Consider the following 14,207-nt stretch of genomic DNA (forward strand, 5'->3'; position numbering starts at 1 on the left):
CTATAATTATCTATAATAGTCTTGTAGCATGTGTGGGACTGCCTGTGGTGCACAGTAATTGTTTTATGGTGACATTTATGGTGTTTAATGTCTCACTTTGAATTAGGTACAAAGTTTATAAGCTTTACTAATAGTTGATAACTAATTTAGGCTAATATCTGATAAGCCATTCATAAGAGCTGTGAGGTTGCCAGGTCGTAGAGAAACCACCTCCAGCTCAATACATGCTTTGTCTTTTTATCTAACTAGCTCAAATACATCAGGAGGGCCCCGATAATGGACTATTCAAACCACTTCCTGAAAAGAGCTATACAGGACATCTGAAGCAGAAATACATTCATAAACCACATTAATACTAAAAGAATAGTTGGGAATTTTTTGGATTAAATATGCTTTCTTAATGGGAGTTAGCCAGAGGGGAAGATTGATACCACATCCGTTGGCTTAATATAGCATAAAGGCTGGAAACAAGAGGGAAAATAAGCACCAGTACCTCTAAAGCTCTCTCATCAACAAGTTGAATCATGTTTGTTTAATCTTTACAAAAAATAGAAAGTAAAAACAAAATTTTGTATTATTTTTTGGCCTGGGCCGCTAACTTCCTGAAACTGGTTGCCTGGCAACTGGTCGTTATAGCCCGCTACATAAACCTCCATACAACAGCTTTAAACAAACACGGTATACCATGTTAATTAATGAGTTTGAGAGGTGCTGGTGTACATTTCTTAGCTGTTTCCAGTTTTTGAGCTAAGCGAAGCTAATTTGGAAGTTAGCTTCATATGAGGTATGAGTGTGGTATCAATTTTCTCCCCTAGAAAGCAAATAAGCATATTTCCCAATGTCAAAATAGTCTTTTAAGTTATTAATATCGACCACCAATCCGTTAGAGGTCTTCCTGAGGAATTAACAAGCTAACTAAAAAGTCAAAGCAAGTGACATGTTGGACGAGGATTTTGCCACAACCTGGCAACCCGAAATCTGTTATAATCAATACCTTATAACCAATGCATATAGAATTAGTGATACAACTATTAATTACACACATGGTGCCTGTTTGGATACTGGCACCATTAATTCTATCTAATTCTTTTTATTTTGCATTGTGTAATTTAAAAAGAAGGCAATTATAGTTCAGATCCATTAGATGTGTTCAGTGACTGTAGTGACATGTTCCTCTAATATGACATATGGGCTGTCTCACACATGCGTACAGAGACCTGCATGTGCTGGTGTTTTATTTATGTCTGGAGACTTGTATCAGGAACAGGCAGTTCTCTGAGGCAGTGTGGGATCCAGTGCTGTCTTTGAGCTCCTGTATACTGTATCTTTTAGTGATTCATCATCCTAGACACTACACAGCGCTGAGCAGCGTGCACTGAAAAACCTCATCACCTGCTACTCGCAGCTCGCCGTCTTACCCCCGAGACTCTCTGCTTATGTGTGATTTTCTGACAGCTAATCTGGAAAAGGGGTCATCGTCTTCCTCTGGTATAGCGTTGAAGCTGAGTGTGTAAAGCTGAGGCGTGGGATATCTCTTTCTATCTCCCTATCTCTCACATATATACCCACACACACACACACACACAAACAGTTGGCTGTACATACAGTGTGCTCTGGGAGTGGCTTGAGGTGTTAGACAGTAGACAGACAGCACTTGGCTGGCACTCGTGTGTGTGTCTGTGTGTTTGTGTCTGTGTGTATGTGTGTGTGTCTGTGTGCACGTGTCGTTGCTAAAAGGAGGCAATCTTAGCCCCGTCTCAAAGGCTCATACAGAAATGACACACTTACTTCAGTTCACATCCTCCCCTTCACAAAATGGCCTCAGTCCTAGCTTAACCAAGAATCAATGTGGGCCAAGCCAGTGTGTGTGTGTGTGTGTGTGTGTGTGTGTGTGTGTGTGTGTGTGTGTGTGTGTGTGTGTGTGTGTGTGTGTGTGTGTGTGTGTGTGTGTGTGTGTGTGTGTGTGTGTGTGTGTGTGTGTGTTGAAGGGGGTGGAGCAGTTGAAGGGGGGCAACTGGACAAAGTCTACATTCCCTTACAAGTGGCCTTGGTCTTCACACACATGCATCTAGCTCAATAACAAATTTGCGTGTTATATAAAGTTATAAAATGCAGTCTCTCTCACTTTCTCTGTTTTTGCCTCTCAGAGTTGACTATAGGAAATCAAACATGAGTCAAAAGTAACATGAACTGACATACAAACAAACAAAAAGAGGGAAACTACATTGAATTGATATAACTGTCAGAACAAAACGTCTACGCAACACAAGCTGCAGTATTTGTTCTTCTTTGGGTCACTGTCTAAAATAGTCGTCAGTGAGAAATTCAGCTATCTCATTATCTCCTGCCGCAGGGCTACTGAAAGTGTTTGAAGCACCGTAATCAGGTAATAGATTTGAGGGCAAAGGTAGCAGGTACACAAACGCAGCAGCTCCCTCCCACATACCAAATCATAGAGTTGACAAAAAGGTAGATTTTTGAGAAAAGGTAATTTCAGATAGACACAATCCAAGCAGAAATTCATCATCATCATGACAGAGCATAAAACGTCTTTCATGCGTATCGAAGTTCAGATTTATCGTCATTAATAGTAAGCTTTTCTTGTTCATAGCAAAAGAAAAAGGTGTGAAACAATGTTCTGCTATCTAACAACAGCCGGTATAAATCAACCTTTAAAACAATGTCAAAAAGGAGGCCTAAGCCAACAGCTCAATAATTACATTATTTATTGAGCAACATAATACAATGATGGTCTTAATTACTTATAATGACAACAGATGTATGTTTTAATATTTGGTTGATCTAATTTGTACTGATTTTATGACTTGAAGTGACTATAAATTACATTATTATAATAACAAAGTATGAAATGACAATGTTACTTGTTGTGTTGAGAAAATTATAACCAGACTCTGCGGCTTCCATTGGCTTTGTGGAGCTCAATTTTTAGGGTTTGTGCTCGATTGGAGCAGCCAAAGGGACAAAATGTGAAACTCTTGTGACATTTACCCTAACCATACTCACGAGAGTTCGTCCCTCCAGCTGATCTTATCTAGCATTTACCATTGTTTAGAACTTTACTGTTTTTGTTCACTCTCAGTGTCGTTTTTGGCAGGAGCAGGCAGCTCAGACCTCTATAAATCCACCATACACTAACTGCTCAGCATCAAATGGAAAACAGACACAAGTTAGCCACTAGCTGGTGAACATAGTGGAGCCTTTGTCACCAAAAGACCAACAGAGTTGCTAGAGCTTTAAACAAAAAAACAAATCAGAGCTTAAAAAGAGTGAATGTTGGACTTCCATCAATGAGGTGGATATAAACACAAGTATAAATGAATAATAATGTTGCTCCCTAACTACTGGATGTGTAAAGAAGAAAGAAGTTTGCCAACAAGTTCAACGTATCAACCTAAAAAATTAGTGTTGTGTTGTTTCTGCTGCCCCAAGTGGCCAAAAAACAGTTAATGAAGGTTTAAATAAATATCACACATCTTGAAACTAATATTATTAATTATGTGAAGTCAATCTAGGATAATCTTTTAGGGTAAATTATGTGTTTATGGCTCACTTTGTAAAATGTTTTTTCTCACAGAAATTTACTTTCACTTGATTAAATCTCATAAAAATCTTAAAATTTGGTAGAAAGCAAATTTAGCTTCATCAAAATCTTTGGTTTGGGCAGCCAAGTTGTTTTTGCTGTTGCTTTTTTTACTATGGAAAACCGACTTTTGATTGTTGACATAGATATATATTACATAAATTCATAGTATAAATCATGGAAATCAGCCTCCAACATATTGAGGTTATATTAAGATAACCTCAATATATATTTTTTTACTATTATAGTTATTATTTTTATTTTACTGCAATGATGACTCACTGGAAGTGATAATTTACTCTCCTGTTGACTGTATTGCTGATTTTGCTTCAGTTTCACTCTCTTTTATATCAAATTTTAACCTATTTGTGTGATCTCAACCAAGAATCTCTGAACTTACCTTTACATTAACTTTTTCAATACTTTCATTTCTCCCTCCAGCTTGCTCACTGGCGGCCGGCGGACTCCCCCAAATCCAGAGATGCTCGAGAAGGTACAATGGCTGTTTCTACACAGACTCCTGCAGCACTTCATGAAGCTGAAAGAGATCAATTTAAACATGCAGTTTGTCTTTGTCTCTCCATCAGTGCGGCGGTGGTTGGAGGTGTACTCGCGGAGCGGCTGCGAGCCTCGCGATGCTCTGGTGGAGGTTTGGCAGGAGTTGCCAGGAGAGACGCACCACCTCTTTGTGCCGTCCTGCGTGTCGGTGAGGAGATGTGGCGGCTGCTGCGCTGATGAGGCCATGGAGTGTGTTCCCCTGCTCACACACACAGTCACCATGGAGGTACACACAATCAACTACAGTGAAGAAAGCGGATGATTTATGTTGAAAACAATGACAGGAAGTTTTGCGGTCCAACATAATGGTTTCTGTTTCGTGTGCAGCTAATGAGGACGTCTTTTATGAAACACGAGCTCGTTGAGCTGCCCTTCATCGAGCACAGCCAGTGTGAGTGCAGGTAATAAAAACACACACACTAAGTGTCTCTGCACTGAGGTAGAGATGCATGGTGCACCTGTTGTTCATTCACCTTCATACTAACACAAGTCTGTTTGATCTGTGCACAGATTAAAAGAACAATTCCGGCCAACGCCGACTACACGGTAACACCCCTCTCCTGTCCTTTCTCTATTTCCCTCAGGATTTTAATATTCCTGCTTTTGTTTGTGTGTTGTAAAATCTTGTGTGATGTACATCTGATGACTTTATAAAACCCTGTCTTGCAACACAATTTCTGCACTAATAATGCACTTATAATTCTGCTGATGATGCTATTTATTGAGGAGGTGAAATCCAAGTCACTATTAAAAGGCTCACTTGCACTACAAAGAGGTCACATTTATCAGCTTTTCTTATAGTCCCGAACTGAGGCCAGCATGCTTGATTTCAAACAATCTGTCATTTGCATTGATTCCCCCATCTTGAAAGCTCTTCCTAGCTGGACATCAGACCCAAATACAAGCAACAACACCAATTTTAATGTCAACGTTTCTGTTTGCTTTTGAGCTTAAACTGCAATTTAAAATAGTCACTCTTATTTGTCTTGAGTCATTAAACTAACAAAATCAGCCAACTACATGTAAACTGGTCTGCACTCAAATTGAAATGTTGCTTTTTGGACTTCAAAATAGCCTTTTTGAACTTGGCAAATTGTTCGTTGAGTGCAAACAGGTGTTCTTATAGTTCGCCATTGATTAGAGTTTTTCCCGTGAATTCAAGGCTTTTCCACAGATGAGTGCAATTTGCCTTTACAGTAATATACCATCAACAGACCTTTCAAAAAACTCACTCTTTGCAACCACATAACAAAAACTACCACAACTGCATTTCTGCACAAGAACACCTAAACTTTTTAGCCTTTATTAGATACTTGAGAATGAGAATATAAAGAGTTAATGTGGCAAAGACAGGATCATACCAGGGGAATTGTGAAAAATGACCTAATTATCTATTAAGTTTGAAGTCTCCACAAATTGATTTTACAGCTTCAGACCTCCACACGTCTGAGTTTAAGTCAACACATGCTGGGAGGAAATAAACCTGTCTGTCAGAAGGAAACAGCCCTGATGTCCAGTTTTGTTGAGCGCGAACTCGGACTGACGGCTGTAAACTGTGAAAAAGAAGCTCCTGTTGGATGTTTGTCCGAGTGCCTCATACATGATTGCATCTTTAATGTTTATGTCCACCTGCTTCCTGTTAGGATGTGGACATAAATAAAGGATTCCAATGTATAAGTGTGCATGTGTATGTACATCTAACTTTCTATCTCCTTTTTGCCTTAGTCAGGCAAGTGTGTGCGTGTGTTTTCCTCAATGTGTACTTAGCATGTGTACATTCACTAATATAAATGTGTGACAGTTTTCATGTGTGTGTGAATATTTGTTTCTCTGTGTTTCTGTGGGTGTGTGTCCCTCAGTGAGTTGGCATCTGTGTGACTCTCCCAGCATCCTCTGGGATGGCCCGCATCCTGTTGTCACCATAGTGATGATTTTATCTCCCCTGCCATGTGCTCTCTCACAGACTGACGGAGCAGAGTCACGCATCCATGATAGTAAATTAGAGCTCCAAAGACAACAGCAGCAGCCGCAGCAGCAGCAGCAGCAGCAGCAGCAGCAGCAGCAGCAGCACAGTCTGTTAATAATGTCAGAGCTAAGCTGGTAAACACTGTCCACATAATTTGATATAGTTTAATATAGTTTACAGAAGATTAGATCAGACGAAGAGAGGGCAACAAACCAGTAAATACAGAAAACAGAGCTGCAGGCAGATGCACTTTGCTGTTGAGGGCAGCAGGGTTCATTAAGGTGAAACTGTTTTTGCTCAATAAAGGCTGGACATTAAAAACAAGGATAGTGATCAGAAAATCGTGGCCAGAGCTTGTTAAACTGCAGGGAAAATGGACCTGACTCGAAACAAGTTCAGCCATAAAGTCTGCTCTTCTTAGATGTCATTGTGTTGCCGTTTCGTTGATTTTTGTTTTCTCAGGGAATTTAATACGATTATAATCCATACAACTGAGATAGAAATTACAACCATAAAAATATACATAGTAGAACCAAAAACATTAGATAGGGATATTATATATAAGAGAGGTATAAGATTGTTTCCTCTCTGATACTGCAAAGTAAATTTCTCTGTTGCAACATAATTTGTTAAGACTTCACCCTAGCTGTTGCGTAGCTACATCAGAGTAGATGTCAAAGCATGATATGATACATTACAATAATGTTAAGTTTTATTAAAGCTGTGAAATAAAACACAAATAACAAACATCATAAATCACTGTAGAAATATACACTGTTTTCTAATCATGCTGGTGTCAAACGTAAAAAAAATGTTAAGTATGTGAGGCTGACTGGAAAGTGATTGTGAGCTTCCTGTTTTTGGAAATGAGATCTAGCTCAGTTTATGAAATCCTCAATGTTTGTTTTGGGCAAATTTAAAAGCGGTGCATTTCATGAAAATTACATTTTGATTCAAATATAGGACTAGGCTGGGTGTTGTTGTTTTTTACAATACTAGTGCAGATATTATATCTTACTTTTGGTTCTTACTTCAAGAAATATGAACATGTGTTTCCAACAAAAACATTTTTATTTAAACCAAACGTGCCAAATTTCTAAAATATTGTGTAAACACAAGCAGCTGCACAAGAATTTTGCTTGAAAAAGGCAAAATAAAGATTAAAATCAGAAACTGTCTAATTAAGTAAAGAGGAAACATAAGTATTCAATCAGGACATACAGGATTGGGTTCATTTAAGGCTATATTACATTCACTAACTAGATGAATGGAGACAGTTTTTACTGTGTTTGTTTGTTGTTTCGTGCTAATTGAAAAATGTAAACTGCATCGGGTGTCAAAACTAAACATTTTTTAAATTCCCAGGCCCCACCTGAAGCCATCAAGAAAAGACAAGAAAAAGTTGAGGGGAAAGTCCAGACAGAAGACACTTGGAGCCATCAGAGCTGCGTATGTTGGAAACTCAGCACATACCTGAAATTTTTTTAACTCAATATACTACTCAAAGAAGAAACTAGACTTTTTTTCATAAATTGTTCACTTACAGTCAATATTAGTCTGTATTTTCCAGATAATGTGAGTCAGAGTGAGAATGTTTGGATTGGAGAAAAAAAACTAGGTTATCTGGTCTACATTATTCCTGAAGGACAATTTGTTTTACAGCCACATTAGTCAAGGTCTCTCTCTCTCTCTCTCTCTCTCTCTCTCTCTCTCTCTCTCTCTCTCTCTCTCTCTCTCTCTCTCTCATCTTCTCTCCTCTCTCTCTCTCTCTCTCTCTCTCTCTCTCTCTCTCTCTCTCTCTCTCTCTCTCTCTCTCTCTCTCACACACACACACACACACACACACACACACACACACACACACACACACACACACACACACACACACAAACACAAACACACACTCACACTCCTGGAACTCGCCGTTGTTTATACTGAACACAAAAGTCAAGTAAGCTACATTACAATACAATCACATTAACACAGTACAACACGTTTTTCTCAACAAGAACTGTCATCAGTAATGTGACGCCTGATATAATCCACAACTCAGGCTGTGAAGAAGGTAATTTAGAAACATTTAAGGACATTAAGAACATTTGGAAACAAATACCACTGTGATCTGAGGGGAACAGGTGTAACTTCAAACATGAGTTTAGATGCCTAAATAATCATGATTCCCATGATCCTGAAGGATGAAAAGAGTTAGCACTCTTTTCCCCTCCAATTTGCTGTCAGTCACGACCAGCCCTGGAGGCCAGAGGTGGCTGGGTTTGGGTGTGATGCCCCTCAGCACCCATCCATCACTCAGAACAGGCTTTATTCAGATTCTGGCAGGGGTGAAATCTGTATAATTTGCTTCCAAATGCCACCTTCTCTGTCCATGCCAGCGGCAGGCGTGGTTACTGGGATCTGAACAAAGATGGCCCCTCTCTGCCTCATTAAGTAACTTCATTAAAGCCGCCAGCCTCCCGTGAAGACTGAGGCAGAACCAGCTCCAGTTAATGGACCAACTGACGCAGGCAACTTTCTCAGACTCAGAGAGAAAGTACAGAGAGTATGGAGGAGAGACTGACGGCCTTAGAGGAAAAATAGCAGATGAGCCATGGCAACGGACAGCGAGACTGACCGACAGAAAGAGCTGAACGTTTGTCAGCTGCAAAGGAAACTGTATCCCACATTAGTCACACATCCACACTCTGCACTGTGTGGGTTTGTTACGGACTGTGGCTGTTTAAACAATTCATTTTCAGCTCTGTTGTGTGGCTTTAGTGACAGTAAAATAATTCTGTTGGTCTGTCCATCACTCCTTTATCTCAACAACTATTAAATGGACTGCCATTAAATTTAGTGAAGACATTCATGATTCCCAGAGGATGAATCCTGCTGACTTTGATGATCCTCTGTCATTTTTAGTTTTGAGTAAAATGCCTCAACTTTCAGAATGGTTGCCATAAAATTTGGTGCACACATTCATGTTCCCCTCAGGATGACATGTAACAGCTTTGATGATCCCTTTACTTTTGCATTAGCGCCAACGTCACCAGTCTTGTTAATCAGTGAACTAATCATTCTTATACCCTTTTCCCATCCAGGACCCCTGCCCCTCCGTCCTCTACTCCCTTGTTCTCTCCTTCTCCATCCCCTCTTCCCACCAGCTCCTCCCCCTCTCCCTTTCCCTTTCCCTCTCCTTCTGCCACTCTTTCTCCCTCTCCGGGTCCTCGTTGTCAACCCTGCAGAGGGAGGAAATGGGCACTGGAAGCAACGTCGTGCCAGTGCCGCTGCACCATCACTGCTGAGAGCTGCAGCCAGAAAAACAGGAGGCTAAATCCCCATCGTTGCAGGTTAGTCCACAAAACAAACACACAGAAAAAGAAATTTAGGAGCCGAGTGGTTACTAGGCATGCCACATAATTGCAATGTCCCTGGTTCAGTTCTAGCCAGGGACTTTGGTTGCATGTCATACCCATCTCTCTCTCCTCTAGTCTTCTGTGTGGTTCTTCACTGCCCACCAAAATGGACAAAAATTCCAAAAAAGTCAGGTTGCTTCAAGTTGTTTAAGCTGTTTTTTGGTCTTAACCAATATCTAACGAAAACATGACAATACAAACATTTGGGGAAGATTCAAGAAAGACAGTCAAATTCAGGGATGGCAGGCCATCCAACAATATCTAACATTTTAAAAAATCAGATGAGGGATTGTGCAGTCTGGACAGTTGATCAGTTACTTGAAGTTTTGGTGCTGCAGGTCGACCATTGTGCAGGTGTCATGCACAAACCACTGACCAGCTCCATCCTGATTTCAGGATTTTCTTAAGATAGCACAGGACTAAGCAAGACTCATTTACAGATAGGAGAATCAGTTCTGTATCTGTCAAAAACAATTTCACACTATAACCTTCCTCTCTTTGTGCTTTTAGGTGTGATGCCAAGAGGACTTGATGTGTCAGTTCGCTTCCCTTTTACCTCCTTCTCTCTACCAAATCCCTGCTGATTCACCCACTCTCAGCATCAGTGCCATGGAGCATACAGACGCTTGGACATCTAGTACCTCAAAACTGAAGGAAATATTAGTGGACCCACACGCAAGAATCTGTAGTAGCACTCTAGTTAAGTAACATAAGTGCAACATTACAACCTCAGTATACAGTAGATCTACGTCTATGTGCAAACATCTCACCACCTCCTTGCTTCTGTGGTAAAGCTTCTGTCAGTCCAAATTACATGCGTCTGTAGACATGTTGATTCACAAAACACATCCCATGAGTGGTGGAATGAAGGTGGCAGCATAATGGCGACTTTGAGAGAGACTTGGAGGAGAGGGATATTTTTTTAAAAACCTTTCGTGGTGGACACAGAGCTGTCCTGCTGTTCTTCGGAGGTTGAACTCTTTTGAAAAAGAGAAACACTAAACTCAGTAAAAGAAAACACTAAAAATCGCACAGGTGTCCGACGTGTTGACGCTTCAGTGGAACATGTGACATGTTTGCAGGAAAAATGCACATGGAGATGGATTCCAGGTTCAAGTCAAGGCCAGTGTTTTTGACAAACAACTGCAAACCAAACATAAGTGGACACATACACACTCCGACATACCAGAAAGACATAGGACATGCACATGAACTGGCACCCCTGCGTGCATGGGCCTATAGTCGAACTGAATGCGTGGATGGAGTGTATCTGTGTGGTCCCCCTGCTGAAAGACCCACATGGTTATCTCTGCAGCCGTTTTCTCTCATTCAAAGCATATGACCACGGGCTGGTTTTCCAAGCCGCTTTCCAGCATTTGTTTAATTTGGGCCTTTTGTCTCCATCTTTTCTCGGCTCCTCGATTGAAAGCAGCCGCTTTGCCTCTCTTTGCCTCTCCTTTAGGCAGTGAGGAGAATGACAATAATGAGGGCTGGCGGCAGTCCACTGCTTCACACACAAACATTCACACTTACACCAGGAACACAGACGACACACACAATCTCACTCGCCCTGTGCTGCAGCAAGCACACACACATGCATATTTACACACAAGCAATGTGAAATGAATGCAGGTAGCCATAAGCTTTTGTTCATGCCACACCAAGTGTGCAAATATACTGTATGTCAGTTGTTTATATTTGCAATTTACTGCAAAGTCTTCATTGAATATTGTATTATTTGCCTGTGTTTTATATTTTATTATAATTCTGTCACGTTGATTGAGAAGATATTCTATATTGCAGAATGTGTCTTTGTTTTGTTTTGTTCATCTTTAATCCGTCTGCATAAAGAGTCACACTGGGTGGCCAGCTATATACACAATCAGCATCTAAACCGATACCCAAATGTATTGAATTTAAACAGAGACGGCTCACACATGGCCACAAATGGGAGACTATATACATTATAATGTGTAATTCAAACAATCAGCAGGGCAGTCTTGTCTATGGCACACAGAAACCAAGCAAATAACCGTTCCCAGTGCAGTGAAAGGAAAACATGGTTGTTTTTGTTGCATGTTAGAGCCTCGATGGAAAGAGTATTATTCATTTGGAACATAACTTGTTTATATTCTGACTGAATCTCACGGTTTAACTCCATGTTAGTTCATGACTGCTCGGCTGCCGGGTGGGAACAGGATTTGAACTGTGACTGTGGCAGAAAGGATGAGGCCTTGAACAGCTTGTCAAAGCCAGAGCTGTGTTGACATGAAGACCTAGAGGACATATAATGGCAGGTCAGGGAGTTGAAACCTATTTTCAGGACCTTTTTAGAGTCTGCGTCCTGTGCTACAGTTTTACTGAGGACATTTACAGTGACATCTTTGCTCTGTGGTAAACAGCAGCATTTGAGACTCTATGATTCATGTATGGACTCTCCCCCAGGATTCATGTGCTTCCGCTGATTGAAGAATAGTCACTCAGAAACAGCGTGCAGTCCAGAGTCTGAGTCTAGCCTTGAGTAAAAGAACTTTGAGTGATTGTGATAAGCTCTGTATTTATACTCTCCTGAGATGAGATTATTTTTTCCACGCTCAAGTTTATTGTCCAGTGTTTGTTATTACTGTCAATCAATGCTTCAATCACTACCTCTATATATAATGTATTAATGACCAAGTATTAGAGTATTGTTGTTACTTTCCTCTCTGTTATTTCAGACTTCGCTACGATAACAATGTTTTTATTTACATTTAGCAATAAGCACAGGCTCTGGGGCTGCAGTAGATCTGTAGTGATTACCACAGGTTAGAGGAGCTTATAGGAGTTTTCAGTGCGTCTTAGCGATCTGAAGGGAAGCATTTTTTATTTGAGGAGAGCTGCACTGGTCCTCTGAGTACAGACCAGACACTGTGTGATGATGTGGAGCAGGAGACAGTTTCCCAAAACCTTTGTACAGTAGCTGAACACTGATCATGACAATTCATGACTTTAAAGAAATGGTTTGACATTTTGGGAAATACGGTTGTTCACTGTATTGCTGAGAGTTACATTCTGTACAGTTAATATCAAGCTGCAGACAGCAGCTAGTTAGCTTAGCTTAGCATGAAAACTGGAAACGGGGAAACTGCCAGCCTGATTTTGTCCAAAGGTAACAAAATCCACCAACCAGCACTTCTAAAGCTCATTAATCAATATATTCAATATAATAAAAAACAAAATGCCAGACTATTTCTTGTCAGGGAGCAACCACTGGACACTTAGGTTACTGCCTGGCCCAAAACTCAACTGTAAGATGTTGAATTGTCATTTTTATTTTTTTATTTTTTGTGCAGGTTTTTAAAAATGACATCTATAACATGTTAATTAGTGTGCTTTAGAGATTCTGGTTGGCAGTCTTTGTTTCCTTTGCTAGCTATTGGTGATTGCTAATAATTTTCTCATCAAATTCACGCTAGGAAAGCAAATTAACGTGTTCCCCAAATGTCAAACTAAGAGTTTTGCTAACTTACTGACATATTTGCACAAGCATGCATTAATTGCATAAATTGATCAGTCTTTCAGCCTTCATTTGTTATTATAATATTGCATTTTGTGAGCGAGCAAATCAATGTTTTGGGAAAGCTAAGAGTCCCTGAACTCCAGTACAGATTGCACTTGTGTTTGAGATTGAAAAGCACACACTGTACACTGTTCCACTGGAAAAACTTGTAACGAGGATCGAAGTGAAGCAGCGAATTGACTCCATGCATGCAGACATACATATCAAAAACATTCCACCTGAAAGACTCGAGGTGCTTAGATATAAGGAAGCTATACATTATATTCCAGCTGGATGCACTGGGACCTCCAGTGATTTCAGCATCACAACTCCTTGTGTCAGTATCCTGGTCCTGTGTCAGTATCAATGTGCTTTATATCTGCACACTACATTGTACTGTAAAGGTAGTCCTGTTCTAGCCTCCAGTGTCTTAGCAGCCTATAGAGACCCCTTACTAAAGTATATAACATTTTATAATCTCTAATATCCAGCCATGACCTTGTGTATGACGTAGTGCATACTTTAGAAATGTATTTGTAACTTCATTATAGCTGTTCTTAAATCTCTTCTCTGCAAGTTCGTTGTACGACTGTAGCAATGTATAAAGAAAAAACACTCTTTTTTTGCTGCTACACCATTTGTGCCCTATTATGATGTCTTTGTAGAAAACAATGCAGTTTTATGTCGTATTAGTATACTATAAATGCCAATTAATCAAGTCAATGTCCACATAAAAGTGTATACTTCATTGTCAAATATATTGAAATGATACAACCGTGATGTTACAGATGTTATTAAAGGAAATGTCTTATTTTTCGTATAAACCTCTTGTTCTCTCCCTGCCACTGTTTATCTATACTATGATGTCCCCGTCTAACGTCCCTCTGGTTTGACCTCATCTCTCCTCCCTCGCCTCCGTTCCCTTTGTTTAATGTCGTTTGACGGTAATGAAAGGTAAACAGGCATTTTTGATTACAGTGCCACCCTGGGAGTTGGGGACGCACACCGTGTGTGTGATGTGATGTGATGTTATGAGACACAATATTGTTCCCACTCCTCCTCTCATCTGTTCTGCTGAGTCAGAGGCTGGCCAAGTACAAAGGTGTGCATCCCCACACTGTGCGTGTGAACAAA

General features: G+C 40.3%; 2 protein-coding genes across 2 annotated transcripts in view; one reads left to right on the plus strand and one right to left on the minus strand.

Annotated features, from left to right (window-relative positions):
* Positions 1-4,022, minus strand: part of nudt22 (nudix (nucleoside diphosphate linked moiety X)-type motif 22) — a 21,440-nt gene extending 17,418 nt beyond the window's left edge. The window contains exon 1 of the mRNA XM_062425101.1: positions 4,002-4,022. The gene's annotated coding sequence lies outside the window, so the exon portion shown is untranslated. The remainder of the gene's footprint in view (positions 1-4,001) is intronic.
* Positions 1-13,976, plus strand: part of vegfba (vascular endothelial growth factor Ba) — a 15,437-nt gene extending 1,461 nt beyond the window's left edge. Inside the window, exons 2-8 of the mRNA XM_062425102.1 lie at positions 4,043-4,094; positions 4,189-4,385; positions 4,487-4,560; positions 4,670-4,705; positions 7,491-7,574; positions 9,221-9,469; positions 10,046-13,976. Of these exons, the coding sequence (XP_062281086.1) occupies positions 4,043-4,094; positions 4,189-4,385; positions 4,487-4,560; positions 4,670-4,705; positions 7,491-7,574; positions 9,221-9,469; positions 10,046-10,067 (714 nt within the window). The 3' untranslated portion in view covers positions 10,068-13,976. The remainder of the gene's footprint in view (positions 1-4,042; positions 4,095-4,188; positions 4,386-4,486; positions 4,561-4,669; positions 4,706-7,490; positions 7,575-9,220; positions 9,470-10,045) is intronic.
* Positions 13,977-14,207: the final 231 nt, after the last annotated feature.

The sequence above is a fragment of the Scomber scombrus genome, chromosome 9, assembly GCF_963691925.1.
Source record: "Scomber scombrus chromosome 9, fScoSco1.1, whole genome shotgun sequence".
Classification (NCBI taxonomy): Eukaryota; Metazoa; Chordata; class Actinopteri; order Scombriformes; family Scombridae; genus Scomber; species Scomber scombrus.